The sequence below is a fragment of the Aplysia californica genome, unplaced genomic scaffold (assembly GCF_000002075.1).
Source record: "Aplysia californica isolate F4 #8 unplaced genomic scaffold, AplCal3.0 scaffold00167, whole genome shotgun sequence".
Taxonomy (NCBI): domain Eukaryota; kingdom Metazoa; phylum Mollusca; class Gastropoda; order Aplysiida; family Aplysiidae; genus Aplysia; species Aplysia californica.
The window spans coordinates 650,239-676,062 of record NW_004797437.1 but is presented as its reverse complement, the minus strand read 5'-3'; the positions used below and the strand labels follow the sequence as shown (position 1 = coordinate 676,062).

The 25,824-nt window shown below is 38.7% G+C and overlaps 1 protein-coding gene across 4 annotated transcripts in view; it reads right to left on the bottom strand.

Annotated features, from left to right (window-relative positions):
- LOC101853235 (ralBP1-associated Eps domain-containing protein 1) overlaps positions 1 to 25,824 on the bottom strand; it is a 59,689-nt gene that overhangs the window by 7,113 nt on the left and 26,752 nt on the right. Inside the window, exons 4-16 of one of the 4 annotated variants that reach the window (XM_035969662.1) lie at positions 25,091 to 25,281; positions 23,189 to 23,600; positions 21,286 to 21,468; positions 20,545 to 20,608; positions 19,759 to 19,904; positions 18,795 to 18,874; positions 18,173 to 18,268; positions 16,427 to 16,520; positions 12,696 to 12,881; positions 9,985 to 10,149; positions 7,974 to 8,032; positions 7,099 to 7,146; positions 1,183 to 1,219 (exon numbers count right to left, since the gene is read on the bottom strand). In XM_035969662.1, coding sequence (XP_035825555.1) covers positions 1,183 to 1,219; positions 7,099 to 7,146; positions 7,974 to 8,032; positions 9,985 to 10,149; positions 12,696 to 12,881; positions 16,427 to 16,520; positions 18,173 to 18,268; positions 18,795 to 18,874; positions 19,759 to 19,904; positions 20,545 to 20,608; positions 21,286 to 21,468; positions 23,189 to 23,600; positions 25,091 to 25,281 — 1,761 coding nt within the window. Of the gene's footprint in view, positions 1 to 1,182; positions 1,220 to 7,098; positions 7,147 to 7,973; positions 8,033 to 9,984; positions 10,150 to 12,695; positions 12,882 to 16,426; positions 16,521 to 18,172; positions 18,269 to 18,794; positions 18,875 to 19,758; positions 19,905 to 20,544; positions 20,609 to 21,285; positions 21,469 to 23,188; positions 23,601 to 25,090; positions 25,285 to 25,824 lie in introns of all 4 variants that reach the window. The other 3 variants (XM_005097905.3, XM_005097906.3, XM_005097907.3) reach the window with 3 other exon arrangements.

Sequence of the window (25,824 nt, the reverse complement as noted above, 5' to 3'; positions counted from 1 at the left end):
TGAGGAAAATTCGAGTACAGTACCTTTCTCAAGGACAAAACGTCAGGCCCCTGACGGAATTTGAAATCATGACTGACGGTTGCAAGTCCGAGAGCTTAATCACAAGGTCATCGATGTCACATAAAGGCTTGGCCAATTGCAGTGAATGCAAGCAAAGTGAGTTTGATTCTCGCGCGCGCGCGCGCGTGTGGGTGGGTGTGTGTGTGTGTGTGTGTGTGTGTGTGTGTGTGTGTGTGTGTGTGTGTGTGTGTGTGTGAATATATACAAAATATCTCTGTCTTACTATTACAATGTATCCCACACAGCCTTGGCAAGGTCGAAGCAGCTCACCTCCTACATGTGAAGCGTGATGACAAAATGAGTTACTCCTTGGATTCAAGCCCTTTGGAACTAGATACATCACACTTGTAGGTTAAACAATTAAAAAGTATAGAATAACAAAAGGCTTGTTATACTTAAAGTTTATTTCATCAATAGAGAATCTACAAATTTGACAGGAGTGTAGATTTTTGGCCAATATCCCCATTTATGGATTGCGAGAAAAAACTCATTTTGTAAGCACACCTCACATACAGTCTTAAGTGCATCCACAGGGGAGTAAAATTTACAACAAATAAATGTTTTGTTGAGTAAAGAGAAGCACATCTCTACAATGACGGCCATTTAGTGCTGGAAAGTCAGACAGACAGAAATAATAAAGGGAAAGTAAAGAAGTAAGACCAACCAGTGGCACCCTCCAACCACCCGCGACTCACTCTCAGAGTGTGGTCAGGTTGCCAAACTCGTAATTATTGGGGTCCCCGTTCAAATCCTGTTCTGGACCCCAATTGCGTCTTTGGAGTTGGAAAAGATCCTTGGCATAAATTTTATTTGACTGATTTAATTTCTGAGCTCCTGTAAAATAGCTCCTTGCGCAGAAAGTTTTCCAGAAAGCTGACAAAGTTTTGGAAAGCAGGAGGGTGTCTCAGAGTCATGATATTATTTTAAGAAGAGTTTTACAGCACTTGCAACACAATTAGGTCATATCAGTGCCGAAGATTAGAGGTGCTGCAAGACAGAAACAAATAACATGAAAAAGGATGAGAGATAAGGAAGAAAGATGTTTGATAGGAAAGAAGGAGCAAACCACACCAAAGCGCCCTTCAACCACCCACGTGACAAAGAAGTAACAAAGAAACTTACCCGATGGAGCATCAAGGGGCTGAACCACAACTGTACCCTATGAAGAAATGAGAAACAGTCATGACATCAGAGTCTGCTGCATCAAATCATCAGATTGTTTTAGTAACAGTGTAATGGCACTTGCAACACAACTAGGAGTGGTGAAGATTTAGAGGGGCGACTAGATAGCAATATAGACATTAAAAAAGGAGGAGAGATAAAGATGGATAGATTTTGAAAGAAAAAAGGAGCAAAATATACTAGAGCACCCGCCAACCACCCATAGTTCTGCTTCTGGAAAGAGAGTCACGCTCTGGTGTTCTTCCTCCTAAATCCCCTCCCCCCCTCCCTTTTGGCCCCAGAAGAGTTCACAGCACCGTCCACTAGACCAGAATTTGAAAAAGCCATCCATTGTAAAGTCATCAATTATTGTCAATGTCAAATTAGGAGTTTGAGTTAAGAGGTGTAAATCAGCACCATAGCGGCCATTTAATTCATAGAAAGAAAAAAAAGCAAAATACACAGACGGAAACAACTGAGAGAAAGTCTACCAGTGGCGTCCTCCACTCAAACCACCTGCTGCAAATTCGGAAGATTAAAATGTTGAGAAGAAGTACAGCTAGGAGCAGAACACACCAGAGCACCCACCTACCTACCACCCACATGTCAGTAGTACATAAAAATACCATGAAGCAGAAAACAACATAATAAATGCTGTCCAACAGATGCTCACGGCATAAAAGCACACTGCAGTGCCCAGGAATTGAATGTAAACCCTCGCTTCGTAGAAAATAAAAAACCCAAAACATCTTTTGTTCCCTGAGGTAAACCTAGATATGAACCAAGCAGTAAGTCTGGTCATTCAAAATTTACAAGGCATTTAAAAAAAACAAACAAATTAAGATTAAGTCCTTTGCAACGTCTTACAGAGGTCTGTCACAAGAAAAAAACAAAACAACCTTTCATGAACTTTTATGAAAAAATATTCAAAATATTCCAATTCCTACAAATAAAAAACAATGACAAGATTCTTAATTGATAAGAGAATATCACCTCCTCAGAGTAAGACTCCATCATACATCACTTTTCACAATTTTGTATGGCAGAGCCTTACTCTGAACATTTGATATATTTGCTTCTTACACCTGGTTTGAGTAAATAAAAGCATATCAACACATTAATTGCCATTTAGAGCAGGGGACAAAGCAAGATATCCAGACAGAAAAGACAGAGAGTGAGAGGAAAGAAGAAAGACCTACCGGTGGGACCCTTGGACCAACTGTTTGTATTTCCCAAATGTGTAATCCACAAATTAAATAAGGAATAAAAAAAATTACATAATATCCACACTATAAGCTCCACTTATCCTATCTGTAGGGTTAAAATAAGGGAAATGCTATCCGCACTTTCTACTACAACAATTTTAAATGGAGATCGATTTGCACAAGTCACAGAAATAGAAACTTGTTCAAATTTCATTTGAAAAATGATAAGTGACAAAACAGGAAAGTGCACGCAAGAAAAACAAAACCTTCCAAAATAAAACCTTTCTCCCTCATCAGCACAACATAATGAACACTGCCACGAGACATGTGAATAAATAAAACTTAGTCATCACAAAAGAAAACTTAAAAATAATAATTAAAAAAAAAAAAATCTAAAAACATACACCAAAAAAATATATTAAAAAATGTGCGAAATAAGTTTGATACTGGCACTGGAGTCTGGTGTAAACAAAAATATCAAAGAAACACAAACCAGAGATGAAGAGAAGGTGGGATCCAATGGGAAAAAAATGAAAACAGGGGATGAATAAACAGGAAAGGGATGATAAACAGAAAAGGAGAAATTCTCTACATCTCTATGGTGTACAGGAACAAAGTAGGGTTTATGAGAGACTTTGCTGAGTTGTAGTGTATGTCAAAGTCAGCACAGCAATGGCCATACATCACCAGGAACTGGCATGATTAATGAAGACTCTGAAAAGAAGTAGGGGTAAGTGCCACACCAACCACCAACAACCTGCAATATTCTCTTGACATCCAAGAGAACAGAAAGAGAGAAAGAAAGAACAAAAGAAAAAAGTAAGAAAGAAAGTATGAAAGAAAGAAAGAAAGAAAGAAAGAAAGAAAGAGGAAAGAAAGAAAGAAAGAAAGAAAGAAAGAAAGAAAGAAAGAAAGAAAGAAAGAAAGAAAGAAAGATTTTAAAAGAAAGAATGAGAAGCTTAACCAAAAAATAAAAGATGCCATCCCCCCTCCTCACACATACACACAAGGGACAGAAATAAACCTAGCTAACTAAACCACACCAGAACATTTGTGCACTGCATACCCGTAATGAACACACATAAAATCTATAATAATATCATCTGTGGTAGCAAGCACTGTCGGCTCCTTTTTATGAAAACGAAACCCTGCCCTAAGGAAGCATTGTCATGAAACAATGTCGTGCCAACATTTTAAACCCTATCCGTACGCCCTGAGGTCATTTTGTACTCCCGGGGTTGCATTCTTCACATTTCAGAATACTTCTAGAGTGAAGATCTCTGTGAAACTTTCAGTATTTCTCAAAAAATCATTTTGACAGACTGCTTTGCAAAGCGTACGGATCGGATTAACGAGTAAATTTTCTCTTTGGAAAGTGGTTGCTTAAAGTTCCCCAAGTCGTGTGGACACGATAGTAAAACACAATGTATGGATACGGTCAATGAAGACATCAGGATTAAAAAATTTGAATAAAACATACCACCTGGGAAAGTTTCCACTTGTGTATCTACATTCTCACGTTTCATCCTCAGCACTACAAGTAACTCGGTACCCATATATCAATCATTCAGTCTCAAACAGTCACTCTCCTTTCACATTCATATCTTATTCGTGTATTTTCAAAGAAAGCCACTTTTACAATTTTACATGTATTTATAATATGCAAAATAAAAATATCAGGGTACAAGGCAAGATATGGATCGGGGGTGTGAAGGAAACCCTGAAAACATACAACATTCCACCCAGCCAGGCCATACAGCTTGCTAGAGACAGAAAGCTCTTTCTCCCCTCAACGCCCTAGAGTAACAAGAGGATAGACAAAGTAAGTAAAAACATGTATTTCCAAATCAGCTGCATAGGGTGAGACTCCCACACACCATTTTAAAGAATGATGAGTGGATAATGTTTTACATAGAGCAGTCCAAATGTACTTGGTTTTTCCACTGGCCTACTTCATATGAACCACAACAACCACATTTCAGGCAAGCGGTTATACCATTAACTCCTGCCATCACAATCTCTTTGCATTTACCAACGACAAGCAGTCAAACAGAAGAAGGGTCTTGAAAATCCAGAAGAAAATGAATAACCTTAATGATAATAGCGAGTCAAAATCTAAAAAATCTCTTGAGCTCAAAGCGTGAATACCAACCCATTTATCATTCCACAACATGCATCCAGATGCCATGAAAAAGTTTAATCATGCAGATAACTTAACCTTGATGGTCGACTCTTTTCATTATCCGTTTTACATTTTACACTGTATAAGAAACATAGAAAAACCTGAGGGAGCACTTGACTGAGAGCAAATCTTGATAGAAATAAAAAAATGGCCCTCTCCCTACCCTGAACCTTGCCCTTTGGCATATTTGAGTTTGAGTAAAGAGAAGCACATCCGTACAACAACTGTGCTATGTTGTCGAGACAAAGTAAGAGATAGACTGACAGAGACGACAGGGAAAGAAAAGAAGTAGGATCTTCCATTTGCATCCTACAACCATGCGCTACCTTAGCACTAAAACCTGATCTGAATGAGATGATGCATCATATGATAGAGGTAAGGCTAGGCAACACACAGGGGTATAGAAAATACTATTTGATTAATGAGTTGTTATTTTTCAATTAGACCCTACTGAAAGATAGAACTTATAAAGCAGAATATCATCAAGCATGCATTCTTTCATACTCTATGAAAACTGTTCCTAACTTAACAATAGTGCAGTTTTCACCCAGTTACGTCAGTCTCCAGCATTTGTCCGTTTATCAAAAATGTTTTTGATAACAAAACCAAAAGACAATGAACAAACACAATCCTTCAAATTGGAACTGAAAGTGAAGATGTTCAAGAAACAAAAATAACTTTTATATTTCATATATATTTTTTAAAAACTTTAAAAAACAACAACACTGGAGTTAAATCAAAATAAAAAAGCATTCCAAAATGTGTACCACCACATACACAGCCCATATGTGCTACAAAATAATTAACTCAAATGTAAAATAAAACCATCATTCAAGAAATATGACTACCGAGATTCCCTAAACCATTTCCTCTTCTACAAAGCGGAGGCAATGTCCAGTGTGCTTCCCAGAAGTGTAAAAATACTTCTCCGAGAACAAATCTGATCATGGCGGGCTCATTCCTCGTTTCAAAAGGGTCCCTAATACATTTTGTATAAATCTATACGTAGGAGAAATAACGGAACTGTGAACAGGATTCAGGTAAAAGTTATAAGCATTTGAATGCCAACAGAAAAAAATCATTTCTTCCACATGAAAGGAACCACAGAATTTCCCCTACAGACCAATAAAGGTTATTCAATCTGTTATTATCTTGTCCAATTCCTTATCACAAACCCACAAAAGACAAAGCAGTCGCACTTAATCAGGCAGGGAAGTATAGGAAACTCCAGCCAGACAAAACTACTGTTCGCTTGAGTAAACAAGGAGAATACTGATGAAATCATCCTCATTTTGAGAAAGGGAAAAGTAGCACAGACTCACTGAAACAAAAGAAGGAAAAAATAAATGTAGGATGTATCACTGGGATCCTGCAACTGCTAACCCATTTAAACTAAAGCAGGCTGGCCAACTTTTTCAAAACCCAGTCACGGATACCCAAATAACAACGAACAAAATTGACATCAAGTGGGACTGATTCTGGAGTAGTGTAGTAAATGTCCTCTCAAATTCCCTAGCTGCTGAATCCGGGACAGTCCCAGGAAATTCAGGACAGTTGGCAAGTCTGCTTAAGCTAAAAACCGAAGCAAAAAACTAGTGCCTCTTAGTAAGTTCCCTGGCATGCTACATTGTCGAGGAACGAGCCCAGCCATGATTAGACTCTACCACCGAGGATCGAGCCGAGGTGCCTCAACAATTCTCACCAGCCTGAGTACCCCGAGCGAGACACTGCGTCGGTGGGTCTGCACTACACTGCGCACTGCTGGGATCGGTTTCAATCTGACCTGGGGCAGACGCTGCCATCGTAAACATAATGCCAGAAACACATTACTTACCAACCATCACATACATCAACAAGGGTCACCTTTGCCGTTTTATCACAAACTTGGTGCCATAGAAATAAGACATTACTGATGACCCCATGGACAAAGACAGATCCCATTTGCTGTATTCAACTGCTCAGTTGCCATGAAATAGTTTAGTTTTCATAAGATTTTATAACACTTGCAAAAAAAAATAGATCACATCTGAAGATTCGAGGTACTACAAAGAAAAGAAGGAGGAGAGACAAGGATGATAGATGTTTGGTAAGAAAAAAGAAGTAAACCATATCTGACCACCTGCCAACCAAAACTCAGAACTTGCTTTTTCACTATGTGGTTTAAGAAAATGACATGAAAAAAAATTGTTCTGTAAAATGGAACCCAGAAAACATTAACTTTCAATTGAATAATTTCTAAAATATGAGCAACACATACAACACTTGACTGAAACAGTCAAGAGTGTTTGTGCCAAAGTAAAGCAAATATCTATAGCACAATGCTATGACTATCTCACACATAAAGTATTAAAAAACAACAACAATACAACAGCCACAACATGAAAGGGCTCAAACAAAGAACTCATACAGCAGAATAGCGATGAAAAGTAAACACATGAACAACTGGAAAGACAACTACCAAAACAGCAGTGGACAAACGAATGAGCTCACCTCTGAAACAGGTGCACTGACATCCCCAGATTTCGGTGCAGACTGGGCCTAGGAACACACAAAAAAACCACAAAAAAAACAGCAGCTAGGAGAAATCCAATACACCGAGTATAAGTAAGACAGCACATGAACTCCCCTCTTCCCCTATCAAAGTAAACCCAAGAAAAAAAATCTCATTAAAACGTAAAAGATGGGAAGGTGTAACTCATTACAAGGTATAACCACCAGAACATGGTACATTACGTATCAAGAAATATCACTAAATTGTTCTTAAAAGCCTCTTACAAGTCGGTTTATTTCGTCAAAGCATCAGACCGTGCTACAAAAATATTAAAAACAAAACAACAAACACAATAAAAATTCAGTATGTTCACCTGTTTACACCAAAGTTCCAAAGGTCAGAATTTATTTTGAGTGTGAGTTTGAGTCAAGAAAGAGAGAGAGACACCTCAATAAAATAGAAAAGCAGTAACTAATGGCGCTTTTTTTTACTGACATTTAGAGTACTAAACATTTTTTTAAATACAAGAAAATTGCACTTTTTATGTGATTTGGGGGAAAAATAAAATCATTTAATTTTGACGCTGTTTTTTTCGTTTTACAAAATAAAAATACAGGGGAAAAGCAATTTACAGGAACAAAGTGGGTGAGCAGGTAGGGTGGGGGGGAGAGAAATGAACCTACAAAAAAGACCTTCTGATTACCCCTGAACCCCATTTAAGTTAATAACGGAGATATGGGAAATAAGAGAGCACCTAGGCAAAGACAGACCCCTCAGATTTCTGAACATGAGTGATTATCTTAGGGCAGTCAATTTCCTTCCCCTTTTTCTGGGAGAAAGGTTTCTCTATTGCCACACATCTCCAACTACTGACCTGACTGACCTCCTTGGGAGAGACTCTGGGCGGCACAGCCGGGGCTACCATTTGTGCATCTGTAATGAGAAAGATTTTTAAAAAACGGAATAACAACCACATCAACAGTTCAGCCCTTGACTCCCTACAAAGTTCAGCAAAAGTTAAGTACACCCCCCCCCCCCCCCCAATCCCATTTCAAACAACTCGGCCAATAGGGTACGCAGTGGGGCAAGAGTATGTCTCACAGGAACAGAAAATAGAAGGCTGTGATAGTCAAAATCGGAAAATAAAAACGGCGTAGGGCGTAGAAACAGGACATACATTTAACTTCCAAGTGCTAAACTTTCAGGAGAAAAGGGTGAACATTTAATTGCTATTTAAATTGTTTGTTAACTCGCTGGAACCCTTGCTCAGGGTAACTTTCATTGCAGACCTTTCATTGATACTGGGGATACATGCAACGAATGAGTCTGTTGCTTCACCACACTTGACGGGTTCAGTGATACCGGTATACAATCTAACTTCTGACCTCTTTAAGGAATGTAAACCAGAAATAGTCAGTCAGCCTAACTTATTGAAAATTCTATCAGTGCAAACCAGGAGTCATTCAAACTGTTGGGTGAAAAGAAGCAAATAGACAAAAAAACAACCCTTTCTTACAGGGAAAAAGGCAAGATAAAGAGAGACAGAAATAATAGAAGAAAAGAAAAGAAATGTGACTCAACAACTCTAAAACTTGGAACAAGCTTCCACTTACCCAGCAAGTTAGAAAAATGTACACTAAAAATTATACGTTTTGTATTTTCTCAAAATCACACAAAGGTACCGGTTGCTAGTCTAATGGTTAGGCTGCCTGCCTCATAACTGTAAAACTGCAAGTTCGAATCCACAATTCGTGAGGTGAACATGAGTACGTAAGTGAAAGATTTTGTTAGTACATTTGTGTTTGAGTGCCTGCAGAAAGACAGCTTGTGCTGAATGCTTTCCTGGGCACTGTCAGGGTACTAAATAAATTGTAAAGCACACAAGAGCCTAAGAGCCTATTTTTAGTAGACATGCACTACATCAGTGCAATCTATTAATATTATCAATATCATTGTCATCTATTTTCATCCGTCATAGCTACAAAACTCAGAATATCGAAAGCATACATCAGCTCAGTTCTTTCATATGTGTGTCGGAACAATATCAAAAGAAAATAATTTTAAGCAAATGAAATGTGGTCCATAAGCAGAACACTGAAAATATCATTGACAAAAAAGAAGACAAACCAAGAAGTGTTGGGAACGGCAAACATGATAATATCACCCTTTAAGACAATAAGGAGGCGGATGATGATATTCATGGAGTATGTATTCCGAAAAAAAGGCTTGGAACAACTAAGTATGACCAGAAAAATTGAAGGAAAGAAAAGCCGAGAACACCAGTCCTCAAGATTTATGAAAAATAACACCAAGACAACTATCAAGAAAATGAACATTTCATTCATGAGGGCCATGAACGATAAGGGGGAGGAAAAAGCTGAAACCACCAATGTCCAGACAAGACATTTGTGTCATAAGTCAGTGGAATCAGGGGCTCATCAATTTTTGGGTATATAGAGTTATTAATATGATCTCAAAATTTGTTCATCTGTCTTGCATTTGGCGGAAAAAAAATCCCACCTATCTAAAATAGAAGTTGAGAAAATTGCGATTAAAGGTGGGGGTTGCCTGGTATGAGAGGTAAAATGAGAAAGAAAATGGCCGCTAAACTTAGGAGACTCCCAAAACTTGAGAGTCCTTGGAAACTGGAAATTTACATCTTTCATGCCTTTTAAGAACGTTTTGTGAAAACATCCACACGTAAAAGCCTTTCGAAAGGACAAAAAAGTGTTGAGCCAAAAAAGGAAATTGGAACAAATGAATTTCCTAACGCCCCCCCAAAAATGCCGGTTTCTTTGATTTCACTGTTTTGATGAGCACCCGATTTCACCATGCTGCCTCACATTCGATGATGACGATGGTCCAACATGATAAGAACAGCTTACTTGACTTGACATCCACAGACATGCTCCTTCCATGTGGGGGCCTTGGGGGTGGGGTGGGCGGGGCCTGACTACTGTGTCCCGAGGCATTCTGCTCAGAGTTGGAGCTGACCGCGTCCGCTGGGGTACCTGGTGGAGGCTGGAGCTGACCTCTAACCACAACAGGCACTGGAAGTGGGGAGTGGCCAGTAGAAATCATAATAATTATAATAATACATTCATTTCTATTTAGCACATTTCTACAAAGTGCTCTACAATAATACAAAGAACACAGTTTTAATGGTGATCCTTTTACCCTCCCCTCTCTCTTTTTCTTCTCACTCCTTCTATCATAGGTCAATATCACTTCACCCCTTCTGTTTTAGAGGATTCAGATTGTGCTGGAAAGCAAAACCAGCTCCCATAGCTCAAAGCTGTGATCGCTCAATGTGAAAAAAACAACCCCAAAAAACAAAACCAGTTGCAAAATATTTTTCCTTAAAAAAAAAAAAAGGATCTTTGTATTAGACAACTTTTAGCGTTGGTTTCACACTAAATCAATCCATAATACATTTAAAAATTGCTTTTAGTCTGAATAAAGTGTGTCAGACATTGAAGCTCATCTTTTCCGTTTGGTGGGCCTTAAGCACAGAGGCTAATTAACTTTCTGGATAATTCCCTTTCAAATCTAATACACATGTTAAACGGAAAAGGAAAAAAGTACATACATAATACACAGGACAACCTTCCTGTAAATAGTTAATCAATAAAGTCCTACAAACCCACGAAGCTAAAACAAAGAGGAAAGAACAACCCTCTACACAATGTACTCCCTCACAAACATGGTGGGGTAGGCCCCACACCTGTGTCTGTCGTATAGAATAAAACGGTCAGTCAGCTGGACGGTGCACAGATCTCACAAGTACAGATTAGAACATTAGTAATACAGAGAGAAAGCAGGAGGGACAGACCACATTAGAGTATCCCCACCACAACCACCCGCGAGATACAGATGAGAGAACCCAGCACTAAAATCCATAGTTCAGTAGCAATGATCTGAGAAATGGCAAATACCTTTCCTATACAATATTTCAAAATCAAGAGTAAACAAAGAAAGACACATCGACATGATAACAGCCATTAATTGCAGGGAAGTAGCAAGATAGAGAGACAGAACAATAGAGGAGGGGGAAAAAAGAAGTAAAAGAAGTAGTACCTACCGGTGGCACCCTCAACCCCCCCCCTCCCCCCAATAGGTCATTGTGGTAAGAGGAAAGGTAAGTGGAAGGGAAGGAGGGGACAGGGGGAGTAGGAGAAGGAGGGGGAGGGGTGTGAGGAGGTGTGACAAGCGTGGGACGAGGCTGGGGTGGAGTTTAGACACACCCAGTGATTTTTGACAAGCCCCAGTGGTTTTGTTGCTGTAAAGCAAAGACAGGGCGCGACTGTCACAACATGCTGGGTCAATGGACTAGCGGGACGACACCGAGACAGAGAAAAACCCAAACCACTTTAGTCACGACATCAACACCGAACGTTAAAACTTGTGTGAAAAAAAAAGCCATGGAACAAACATCAACATATTCAACTACTCTAAGGGTTAGACACAATTTTAGGTGGAACCCCACAGGTCCTTTCTAGATGAAAACAGGCATGGAATCTTTTTTCAAAATGACTTGATGAATATACGGGAAGACTTGGTAGAAGAAACAAAACAGAACAACCCACATTCCAACACTTTCAAACTCTAGAAAAGACATCATTTCATCCCATTACAAAGAGTTATTCAACAATCAAATATAAAACCATATAAAAATATAAAGTCATGTGTCTTATAAAGAAATATACACACAAAGCTCAAAACATTTCGTTGGTAAAGCAGAAAAAAAAAATACAGCCACAGAAACATCTAATAAAGACATTCAAATAAAATGTCTCATATAGTCGGAGTGTTTTTCATTCTAATTCATCCCATTTGTGTTGTGCTTAATTAAGAAACTCTGATTTTGTTGGCCACATTCGATTATAGACAAATCATCACCCAAATTATACCACTCTTTCCAAATCTTTTCCAATTTTTAGGCAAGAAGCATCTGGACCTTTCATTTTTATTTTTCCATTCTATTGTTCTAACTTGTGAACACAGCACAGGTAGTTCCCTTTTCCGGTGATCCTGTTAGACAAATATTTCTCTAACTGAATTGAGAATATGACTTTGCAGTTATATTTTGACCTATGGCTGATAAGATTTATACTGGACAACAAAGCAAAAATTTCATCAACTCCAAAACCCTCTACTTTTTTGGCATCTCTTTCGCCAAAGTAAATTTTCGTCTGAAGAACAAGAACATTTAACTGCAAGAAAATCTCATAAAATCTGAAAATCATTGTGGAAAAAGTGTGCTTGTACATATGGTACACAGCTGCGCAATTGGGTAATTGGTTAGACTATATGAATTAGCCTCCCTATTCTTATTCTCTCTCCTCTGCCCCTTCCCTCCCCATTCCCCTTCATATAAATTCCTGCCCTTGGCCCTGTCATACTTTTTCTCTCTCCTCTCACCCCCCCCCCCCCCCCCCCCCCCCCCCCCCAACCAACCCACTCCTTTCACATCTCCACATTTGAAGACCACAGCCCTCTTGTATCCACCCCCCAAGAAAAGGACTAGGTATTCTATTCCCATCTTCAAGTATGGTATTATGGTATATTCCCAACAATTCCACTGCAGTCGTTATACCTGCACTCTGCTTCTTAGGCGGCACAGGCCTTGGTCGGCCCTGAATTGGTGTGCTATATTTGGAGTTGGGAGTCTCCGACTGACTAGAATCAAGGGGATGCGACTCTGTGTTGGCGCGCTGCTTGGTGAGGGGTGGGGTGAGCTCCCCAGGATCAGCCCCCCCAGGTTCATGAGGCACGGCCGAGTCTGTGAACACACATACACTGACATACGCATACACGGACACACATAACAATAGACGGCGAATCACGCCGCTCAAGTCAAGACTGTCGATAGCGTACAGTGAGCCATAGGACAGACAAGTAACACAATGCTGAAACATTTCAAAGGCTCAATGGAAGAACTGGATGGGTCATCATTTTTGTGAATATCAGGGTGGAGTCACCACTTTTCAACATATTTGTTATGAAATAGCTCCATTACCGCTAAAGATATCAAAATACAAGAATACTGATATCCAAAAGGTTTTACAGACTTAGATAACAAGAGTAATTCACTGTAGTAAGCCTCCTACACTTTGAATTTGCAATTGCTCAAAATTGTAAAAATATGACACCTAGATTTTCGACTGAGCCCTTCATTTGTTACTGACTAGACAAAGTATCATCAAAACGGACGAATACATGCAAGCATACAGATCTGTTGCATTGTCATTACGACTTACCTGAATAAAATTAACGGAATGAAAATTGAGGAGCGGCATGAGAACATTCTTGTTTTCCACAGTGTAAAGGGAAAAAGTGAGACAATGTACAGATAATGCCAGTATTGAGTGATGAAGGAAAGAAAGAGCATCTAACTTGATCTCAGTATGTACAAAATCTATGGCCTTACAACTGTGTCATGTGTCAGCAGTACACAGCACAAGGTGCATCTTTAGACAAAAGAGAGAAAACAGTCATGTTTTCAAAACTCCTTCGCATATCACACTGCCTTAGAAAAAAACTTAAAACTGCTCATTCCAACAGCTTTTCACTTCAATTTAGTCATTCTCCCTAACGATTGTATAATAATTAAAAGAAAAAAATCTTTCATGTTCAATGTCTCAATAAATGTGTTCCATTTTTATATGCCCTCATTCAAAGTGAAGATTTGATGCCAATAAGAGACCTTAAAAAGTAAAAGTGATAATCTGGAGATAAAAACAATATTAAAGTCAAGCACTATTTAAAAATTTAATAAATGTGAGATTATTGTATAAGATATATTTGTCAAGATATCAGTCAAGTTTCTGGTGGGGACATATATGACACTTTGAAACAGGCAAACTGTTACTTCAAGGCTGTAATTGTTTAAAATTAATTGAATCTCTCCGCTTTACAAAAAAGCCAGATGTCAACAACAAAAATGTATACACAGCACATATAGAGTTTCTTGAAACAAATAAGTCAACCTTGTTCTGAAGAGGCCACTAAAAAAATTAGAACCAGTTCAGTTAAGTGTACTACACTGATATCTTTATCAAACCAAAATCCTTCTCTGTTCTAATGCCCCTTCAAATATAAAATGTTCAGTTCCAAGGGCTTGAAACTTAGAAGAAATCTTAACACAATATTAGAGCCAGAATATAAAGACACTTTGAATGATGAAAAATCATTTGTGAGATTTAATTTTGATAAAGCATTTATAAGACAACAGATTTAACTAAAACTATTGAGGTGTCTGTAAAAAAAACTTGTCATTTGACAGGTGAAACAAATACAAAATGGAACAAATAAATCATGAAAACAAATACCATGCAATAAATAACTTTTCCTTGCTACAAATAATTTCATGCACAAGATGTGACTACATCTGCAGCCAAGCCATGCAAAGCGTCATGCAAAAGGAACACAAATGGTCACATTTCGAAAATAAACTTTGGCAAATGTACTGAAACAAACACTAAGGTCTCCTTAAGCCATAAAATGATGAAACTATTCAGTTTTACATGCAGTCAATAAATGTGCTCTTTCTACATCATTTCTATCTGTTTGCCTGCCCTACTGAGAGAAGTGAGATATTCTGGTACTCAAATCTGTCTTAAAAGTCCCTGACTGAGAACCACCAGGGGGAAACAAGAATCTTGAAACAGAAACAAATATCGGAAGCACCCCTTGTCTCCTGAAACAGATACGTGTCTTTCGATCTCCGCATACTAGGAAAAGGATTTTGTATTTTCGAGAATCATCATCCGTATTCTAAGAGTGTTTGTTTTAGTAGAGGTTTTACGGCGCTTGCAACTGCATAAGGTCATATGAGCGCCAAATTCTAAGAGTGTTTAAATAACTTTGGAAAGTAATTTTTTTTAAAAAGTAATATAATGCAAAGACACATATCTATGTCATAAATAAGAAAATCCACCTTCACACTATCATAAGCTATATTGTCCCGACATGGGCAAAGCTGGGACTGAAATTATTGAACTTAAAAAGCTAAAGGACAATATGTTGAGTTTCTGCATAGTAAACGGGAGGAAGCAAATGCCACTTTTCATTTATTTTTTCCTTTATTTGAGTAAAAAGAAGCACATTGACACAATAATCGCCACTAAGTATAACTATTTATCTTTGATCTGTAGATCTATAATATCTCTTCCCTTTTCAAGAATTTTCATGAAAAAAAAACCACCTGTGTCTCCTGATACTTATGTAAAGAAGGAAGTACCAGTTCATGCAACATGCACAAGACTTTTGACCATCAAGGACTACTTGTTCAGGAAGCAGAGAGTAGAGTTCATAAGCTTTTTGTTTCCACTTGAGGAACAGATTCCCTCCCCTCTAAAATATCTACAAAATACAAAATTCATAAAAGCGTCACTTTAATTTTCTTGTTCTCTTCACCCTCTTTTTCAAAACTTTAATGTCACTGTTTTACTTTACTTCTATTAAAAATTGAATAGCTCCATTTCGTTTAAAGTATATGTGTCCATTCATGGAAATACACTGCTTAAAATTATGACATACAGAACTCCACTACAGCCAAAGCTCCTACTTACAAGTGGCATAAAACAAAATTTACCAACGCAGTTTCACAAAAACAATGTCTGCTGTGTCAACATAAAAATCACGACAATTTTGGTTGGGTGCTAGAGTGGGACAGACTTGGAGTCCACTGTTTCCTACAAGCAGCTGTGCTGTGGGGGAAGGGGATTGTTGCAACCGCAACTGAAACTAAAAAAGCTGCTACTGCAGAAAAAGGTAACACAAGGATTGCATTGCTGTGTTAAAGATAGCACTAGTACACTGTCAACTCATTTCTCCATGTGGAAGACAAAGGACAGAGGGAAAAAAGACAAGATACAGAATTCTGCCTCGAATCTCTGTGATAAAGAAAGAACGTAATGCATCCAAAAAAACAAAAAAAAAACCCCAACAAGAAAAAACCCAAAAACCAACCAATGTTAGAAAAGCCTTCTTACTTCTCCTGTGATCAAACCACTAACAGAAAATTGACACAATACTTGAGCTGACACAGAACTTCCTGGATTTTTAGGAAAAAGTTGTCAAGTTATTCTTAAACACAAGAGGGTAATTATTAAACTCAAAGAGACTGAAATATTCCACAGTTATTTCCTCTTTTTCAGAAATCCCTGAAAAAGGTAGTACCCTATTTTCAGCAACACTGGTAATGCAGTGACACCAGCAGAGATTGCTTAGCAGATGAGCAACACCAAAGGGCTACAAGAAACACGAGACAGAAACAAAGAGGAGTGAGAAACTGGCGCAAGCTCCCAGCACCAAGCAGGCTACCTGAGAATGCCCTACCACGATCCACGCCTTCGTTCTGCATAGGCAGACCTTCCGGGGACATCCGCACGGCCACCGGCTGGACAATCTTCAGCTCCTGTGGACACATTAAAGACAAAGCTATAGTAATGCGAGTCAGTCGAGGGATCGAACAGTGTTGTCTATCTAAAAACATGCCCCGTTAAAACCATGGCCACCTTAAAGCCTGCTGTAACAGTGTCCCTGAAAGTCTTCTCTATGTTTGTGGGGAGGGGGTGTTATGGTATCTAATGTATTGCATAAATCAACGCACAACATGCACGATGTATAGAACATCTATGCACAAACGTACCCCTTGACTAGAGAGAATTGAGATTTATCACAAAGACTTGGTCAATCATTGAGCCGCATTAATTTTTTTTCAGACAAATGTTTCCTGCCACGTGATATAACAAAAAAAAACCTTTAGTAGTTGTCGTATAGGGTTTTACGGCGCTCCCAACTGCGTAAGGCCATATGAGCGTGCGAAACACAAGTTGGTCTTGTTCACAACAGTTTGCTGTACGGCTGGCTCGGGTCAGTAGTTAAATCTTAAAATATTTAAAAATCAGTGTAAATACACATATATTTTCAATCTAAAACAATTTTTCTAGTTAACATAAAAAAAAGTTTTAGATGAAAATATATGTATATTTTCACTGATTTTTAAACCTTTTATCTTCCTGTGGCTCATATTTCAGCAATGAACAAACAAAGGTTGTTGCATCCAGAAAGCTAGTCAGAAGGAGCTGAGCGGTGTCCTGTGAAATCCACCTGAAAACTTTTTTATCTCCCAATGACCTTGTTCCTCGGCGGAGACAACTAAATCATAATCAAAACAAGAGGAAACTACTTTCATCCTCTATCTACAAAGTACGTTAAAAAACTACATATATCTGTTTACATTCAAAGTAATATCTGATCTGACAAGCCCATATTATGGAAATCATACCTTGTTTCGCAATGTGAGTAGAAGAAGCCAAAACAATGACACAGTCAAACATAGTTTGTGATACAAAAACAGGGGGGGGGCAACTGATCATCTGTGATATTAGAGACAACAAAAGGGATAACAGAGAGACAATAAGCGTGGAGGCACCAAACAAATTAACTTCAGTTAGGTAAACAATTAGAAAGTGAGAGAACATGAGAAAAGTGAAGGGAGTCATATCCATTAGTTCTATACATATATCTCAGCAAAAAACACTTGGATCATTTTTACATTTTCAGGACAATTAGAAAACCTAAGGTGACCATTGCACATGTTCATAAAATATAAACACCATAATCGGAACTAAAACCAATAGCCCATTCATCATTCGAATCCTCATCATAGCAATACTGTAAAGCAGTAGTCATGCTAGGTCAACTCCACATTTTCAAGACTTTTCACACAAATCATTGTAAACAAACAGATTTCCGCACTCAAATGTCACACAAACCACTCAGAAAGTAGTTATAACTGTAACAAGTGTGCATGTCTACAAGGAAATCATTCCTACATCATTTTTGTAGCTCTATTACACTGCAGCCGATCAACGATGCTTGGGGGAAAGAAACGACTTCTTTCCGTCATCGATCAGCATCACGTGGAGGGTAAAGAGTTAAATCACTTTAATTCATGAATGTGAACCCAGTACATTCATCTCCTGTCCTGATCATATCCCACTGAGATATCATTGTCTCTGTCTTTTGTCCCACATACTCTTTATCTTGTGCCCTCATACTCACAGGATCAGCACTGGGTTTGGCAAACTCAAAGTTAGCAAGATGAGCAGGGGAAGGTACACCACTGGAACTGTCCGACTCTTGAACAAATGCCGTCCACTTGGAAATGAAATAATGTTCAAATGATAACATGAAAATACAAACTTTTTCAAAAAACAACAATTCAAACCTAAAAGTTGTTTCTCTCTTGCACTATGTGTTTTTCCAATCTTAAGACAAGTTGATATTTAAATTCATTGCTCTTCCTTCAGAAAAAAACCAGTGTGTTTTCAGTGTGTACTTGCAAATTACTTTCGGTGTTTCCATGGTGACAAAGCCTAAATGGGCTCTTATATTATGATCAAGATTCAGGAATGAAATAGATTATATAGGAGACACTTTTTTTTCCCTATCATTTCTAATGATTTTAGCCCCCCCCCCCCCCCCCTCCTTTAATTGTTCTTTTTTTTTTTTACAACATGAAGAGCATAAAAATCTGAAATCAGAGAAAAGCTGAAATATTAATAGCCCTATTTAATGCATGAAAAACTGTAAAAGACACATACGAATTTTGCGAAAGAAAAAGTAATTAATGCACAGAATATTGGTAAAGACAAAATAAGTAAAGCATTCCCATGTTACACACCTGGGCTACATTTTGTGGAGATGGGGGCGTGGCACGTTTAAGTGTGCTGCCTGGCGGGAGATCTGCGGCAAACGGCTCATCTGGCGAATACAACACACACCTCCTCAGGTCACATAGGCCAAACATGTATTTGCAGGAAATACACATGAAATGTTCTAAAACATTTCATTCAATTGGAATATTAGCATATACCATCTTACAACATGAACCTAACGCACAAACTACAAGCTGCCACCAGTTATAGTTAATGAGATTTCCTACCTGTCCAGATTTTAGGGACATTCTCAATAGATTTTTTAAAAGACAGACTCTTGAAAATATTGTTACAGTTAATTTTGTTCTTAATTAATACATAATCTCATTGAGACATCACAGATGTATATCTGTCAGCTTCCACAACAGTGTGAATCATTTTTTACTTCAATATCTCCGAGAGGAAATGAACAAACAAATTTGGCCATTTTTGCATCAACCATCCCTTCAAAAACACACTGAAGTCGGACCATTTTGTTTTTTATTTCATCTTGCTACATGCCCCATGCACAAGAAGTAATTTCAGCACATGCATTCTGATAGTGCAAAAAAACCCAAAACAACCAAACTCCTAACAATTTTTTTGAAATTACTTCAATTTCATATCTTAATAGAAAACATTGTGCTTATTGTATAAGTATTTTGTTATTTTGGGTTCACATCTACACAGATAAGGAGAACAAATATGGAAAATGCTTGTTGTACATATTATGGATTAATACAGATTTCCTTTACTGACTTTCTATATTTTGCATCCTTAGGATAATCCAAACTCAGAAATACCATGTTAGAGGAATAGAGACAACAACTGAATCAACCAACCTCTTTGCTTAAATTGTGAATATCTTCTCAATAAAACCTCAAATAAATCACGTACCAACAACGTTAATGACAAAATTCAGTTTACAACAAGCACAAGATACAAACTGACCACTGGCTAGCGCGGAGTATGGCATGAGGGAGATAGGCAGGTGTTCAGGCAACTCGATGTCATTGCGGCGCAGAACCACCAGGTGCATGGCGATGCAGAACTCCTCTAAAGACAGGGCTCCGTCGCAGTTCAGGTCTGACAGTTGCCTGGGTAGGGATTCAAAATGAGAATTTGTGACATTCTATTGAAGGAACCCACAAAGTCTGGCAACAAAACCTGTCAATGACGTAAAAAGTGTATTGCCTGAAAAGTGTGCATTAACCTTCAGACCTGATACACTAGAAAAAACAAGCAAATTTATTTCATAGAAAGAAGAGAGGACCACCTGTCACAATGACCCATTCCCCTGAAAAATTCACATGAAGGCACTAGCTTCCAAATGGGGTTGTTTCCATTTCTACCAAAAAAAAATCAAAATAAGTCAGTTCTTTCAATTGTTCCTTTGCTTTATAGCAACATTATGTGAAAGCCCATAAAAACAAACCTGAGGCCTTCGTCATCATTTAGAAATTGTCTTTTTCTCAACACACACACAAGAAGACCAAAACAAACAAAAAACAATCAAAGTCATATTTTCAGATATATAGAAAATAGAATTCTTGTTCAAAACAACCTTTACATTTGTTTTTATTGTACCCTCTTTTCTTAAAAGGTCTCTACCGAGCTTGTTTGGTGTGACTGTTTTGAGAGTAAACAATGAAATGATTGTACATACTAAAATTATACAGTAATAATTTAGATTTTTGTGACTTTGTCTTTTGAGGTCTTTATGCATAGATATCTTACCAGATCTTCGAGAGTTCAACGACCGGCAACTTGGATTTTTCAAAGAAATGCTTGGCAACAGGACCTGACACAAAAAAGCACCAAAAAAAAAGCAGTTAAAATTTTCTGCCATCCCAACAACAATGCCAAAAAAATTAAAACAAAACAATTTTTAAACAGCTGAAACACAAACATCCAAATTTAACACTGTAAAAAATTATAAAACATGCAAGAGGGAACATGCAAGCTCATAATTTGAATTTTAATACTAGTACCTCTTTTATTGTCCATGAATTTCTTTTTTGCTTTTTAGTTTTTCAGAAAAATTACTACAGTTTACTTTTCCTGAGAGAATTTTTTTCTTACTTTTCTGATATCATTCCTATACCTTATCAAAAATAATGTGAATCCTTCCATAGCATATAGAAATTTATGAGCTCAACAATCTTTATAAATTTAAAGTCTTACAACTTTCTTCTCACTATCCTTTCCATTCATTACAGTCATTCATCTCTTTCTCCCACAAGTACTCTGAAGACCTGTGAAAAAAGTGGTGGTGGTGTCCCGTGGATCTTCAATAGATTCTCTTTTATGTTTTGTTGGAACACCGCTCTCGCTCGAGTGCTGAAGGAACGGTACTACTCAAGGGGCAGTGTACTGAGCGGTATTGGTACTGCTCGGGCAGGCTGCCGATAGCGAGAAACCAGCGCTCGAGTGCGCTTTACACAGTACGACTAACAACCAGACACAAGAACCACTGACCCGTAATGACAGCGTTGAGGTCCGGCTGCATGGTCTTGAACTGGTTCACATAATAATCTCGCTGCTCCTCCGTGATGCTCCACACATCGTCCACGCTCTCTGCCTCTGACGAGATGGAGGACGAGTCAAAGTTCGGGGGCTCCAGGCTATTGTAGTGCTGTTTCAAACCTGAGCCAATCAACACTGGAGACATATAAATCAAAACAGACTCATGTTTTGTACAATCATCACGGGAGACATAAAACAAAAAATATGTTTTGTTACTTTGGTAAAAGTTTAACAGCATGAGATCATATGAGAGCATGAGGCACAAGTTGGTCGCTTTCACGGTAGTTCATAGCACGGTTTCGTTTTACTTTACAAGTCATTAAAAAAAATATTTTGGTTTGAGTCATTTAGGTGCAATCAATTACATAATAAGCCTTTGTCCAGAGTCAGTTCCCAACAACAATAAAAGACATTGAGTAAATAGCTCCTCAATGAATGACAACTCGTTCCAGATCTTTCTTTCATCACTTTCTTCTCGATTTGAAAACTCTCAATCCAAATAATCAAGGTCTTTATCCTAGTCAACACTGTCTGTGTCCATACAAATTTCCTCGAACAGATCAGTTTCAGTGAAAAAAAACTTTTCAAAACTCATTTTACCGCTTTTTCCATTTAATTGTCAAAAGTCGAGAACTTTTCCCATTTAATTGTCAGAAGTCAGAAGCAAAATATCTAAACAGAACTAATCAATGGGTTAACAAAAACATAAATATGTTCGTGGAAATATTGACAGGCCTTTGTTTAGATCTAGGTCATATCGCTCGCGAGTATTCTCGTCAGCGGTCCCGTAGGTATTAACTCACTTCAGACGGGTCACACAACAGTTGCGTGACCCCCGCCGCGACGCTCGCGACGGGTCACACGAGCCCTGCGTGACCAACTTTGGAATTTTTTTTTCGCTCTACAAATCACGCACGGATCGCGAGACCCGCCTCGTACCCTTGTTTGGCCAAGCCTGAGCTACTTAGACTTCGTTTCGTATCTCTGGGGCCGGTAGTTTTTAAGTTATTGAAGGTGAAGGACAGTGACCCCAACTGGGGTTGAACAGACCGGAACTCGCGCTTTGTTTTTTTCTCTACAGCTCATAGTAATCCGACAGTCGCGTCGTAGTAACGGTCGAAGAAGTCGCATGAACCAGAATCACATAATTTCGCCGTTTTCTATACTTCTGTACGTTTTACTAGTTTTAGTGTCTCAGAATATGATGTGTCTAATAGTTAGGATCCTGGATATGTACCTGAACACGGCCCGAGTCGTAGTTTTAGGGCTAGATCTAGCACTAGTACCGGTGTTGTTTTTCGCGCAACGAAATCACAACGCCGTGCCGTACATCTGTCTATGTATTTTCAGTGTATGGGTCTGAATCAATGCACAGACCAGCTTTTATATATTCACCAAACACTCGCACATGTATACAAATCAAACCAGAACACTTTGAACTTTTATTTTTGTTGTTGTAGTGAATTTCATTCCACTTGTCACGTCTCTGGAAATTTTTTGGAAAATCAAATTCATGCCAATTTTTAAAAAATCATACAAATTAAAGTATTAAACTTAGACACCTTTGGTTTTTTGTATTAGATTAAGCTTGAATGTTACTTTACTGTGTCAAAAAATAATTACAATAGGGTAATTCTGAGAGTTGTGGTGATTTATTGAAATACCCCCAAAAACGCCAGTCTTCAACGCTTGTGACTGGTGAAAGGGCCCAGTCGCAAGTGAGTTAATAGGAGGGAAGAAAATCAAAACAGGAGGAATACTGAAAAATAGTTCCGAATAACAAAGTAATAGAAGGAATCTCTGTGATCGCAGGAAATGGCGGAAAGTTAAATGCTGCTATGCAGTCTCCACTCACTTTGACTGTCCTCGTCCTCAAACATGGTCCAGGAGCCATTCTCCTGCCCCGGCTGTTGCTCCCCACTCAACGGTCGCTGGTGGCCATGATTGTGACCTTGACCCCCTGGTGCTGTCGCCGCCGGACCAGCCTGACCTCTACCAACAGCCGCACCGTCTCCCATAGCAACGGGATTCACATGGCCTCTGTCAGGCGGGGCAGTGGAGTCCATATTGTCCATGCTTGATGAGGAGAGGGGCGGGGCTTGAGTGGGAGCCCCGCCTCCTGATGCCGTGGAGTTGGGGAACATCATGGCGGGGGCCGTGTGCTGCTTCAGCAAGGGCTTTTGATTGGCTGGGGAAGTGGGTGGAGACTGGGTCGGGGAGAAAGGCGGGGACTTGGAGTTGTGGGGGGATTCATCCCGAGTATTGCTCTGTCATCGGGAACAAGAGACAATAAAGTTGTGTCATTATGCAATAATACCAGAAGGAAATCAGACATGTCATGATGTGCTAAAAATAATAGCTCGGCCTTTCTGAACCCTTAACCATTTCCTTCAGTCATTACTTGAGCCAATGTACAAACGAGATACAAAAAAAACCCTAAAAAAACCTGACACACACACAAACAAGAACATTGGTCTCTCTTTCCCCTGCATTAACAAAAAAAGTTTGTCTCGTGAAGAAAGACAGACAGACAAAGACACACATACACACACACAAAATACACATGGCTAATTCTCTTTCTATCTCTCTCCATTAAAAAAATGTTATGTCTTATTTTCTTTTAAGACGAAAGGAAATATACACATACATATACAAACAAACAAAAACACACACTCTTATTGGTCTCTATCTTTCTCCGTCAAAACCAAAATACGATTAAATTTGTGAATAAAAGCAGATGGACGGACATATGAATGTGTAAAGTACGTCGTGATACAAGTTCAACGTCCCTTTCAACACCTTTGATTTTAACGCCCATCCCATCTGCTTCAGGGCTAAGCCAAGTGGGCAAACAAAGATTGAATATTGCTCAGACAAACCATGTCTGGGAACTTTTAATTGTGGATTCAAACCAGGGTCGCATAAAAATCAAATTTTAGGTTTCTCCTACGGATGAAGTATCAAAAGACAAATCTCGTTTTTTTGTTCAAAGCAAAAAATTAAAATGATATGAAGCAGCAGAAAACAAAAGTCGGGCACAGATAACCTGAAAACAGAATACTTGAAATCTCGGATTGCTTGTACAGTTTGCCATCCCCACACTGATGTCCCTTTAATTTTTCTTTATCGGTTAACCTGAATTGTGGACGTGTCGAACACATTTGTCAATCCCAAACTGTTCAGTTATCTATTCTCCATTGTAAGTTTTTAAATTTAAAAACTTCATCCACTTGGAAGACCAATAGACAGAAATCACAGGAGAGTAAAGAAGTATGACCTTCAAGAGACACTCTCTTATCATCCATTTTCAAACGTGTGACTTCTTCACAAAATACTGGAGAACCTACTCTGACAGCCATCGGTATAAAACAATCACCTGCATAAACAGATTACCCCCCCTCTGGGTAAGATGGCCAACCCGCTACCTCAAAATTATTAAGTTTTATCTGACATTTTTTCCTCTTTTAAGTTACTAAGACCATGAAATCAGACACCAAATATTTTATTTCCTTTTAAAAAATTGTAACATTATTCTGAGTCGTTATGGGGACATGACATTCAAAGAAATGCATTCGAAAAAGCTTGACATGATGTGAATCTAAAAAACTTTTACGTCGAATTTCTCAAAACTAGGTAGTAAGCAGACAGAACTTTCTAATTCTTAGGGTAAGCAACCTATCTAAAATGTCTACTTTTCTCCTTGACAATGGGTGACCATCTAAGACAGTTTCGACTGTCCCTACAACCCTGTATATACCTGAGTTGTGGAGTTGAACTGTGCGGGTGGCCCATCAGGCACGACTCCCCTGTACTGACCAGACAGGGACCGACTGTGTGACTTCTTAGAACCTGGGGGTGGAGGCAGCTGACCGGACAACTGACCAGAAGGCTTGTCGGCCGTCACCACTCCATCCGGCTCACCACTCGATTTTTTGCGATCTGCTAGGGCTGCTGAAGAAAACGTTGCCAAAGAAATGACTCAAGATTAGCACTGAGTTTGAGTAAATGTAAGGCATGCTGACAAAATGAGTTACTTTCGGCAATCCGCAGATAGAGATATCAGCCGAAATTCAAAACAAGAGTCAAATTTGTAGATTTTCAACTAATGTTTTAAGATTCTTCAACTTCAACGTGTCTTTTGTCATTTCATTACAAATAAATTGTACAAACTAAGCTTATAAATTCGATGCGTCTATGTCCATAAGGCTAAAATCCGAGAAATAACTCATTTTGTCAGCACACCTCACAAATGTCTTACAGCATGGACAATACTGTTCGCTAATTGGGAAATCGGAAACACTTCAAGGAAACTGGTAGGCAAACAAACCATGCCAAAGGCTGAGCTTGACAGCTGCAGTTTATAGAAAGTCAGAAGGAAAACACACAGAGAGAGCGAGAGCAAGAGTGAGCAAGAGAGAACGAGAGAGAGAGAGAGAGAGAGAGAGAGAGAGAGACAGAGAGAGAGAGACAAAACAGACAGACATTACAGGG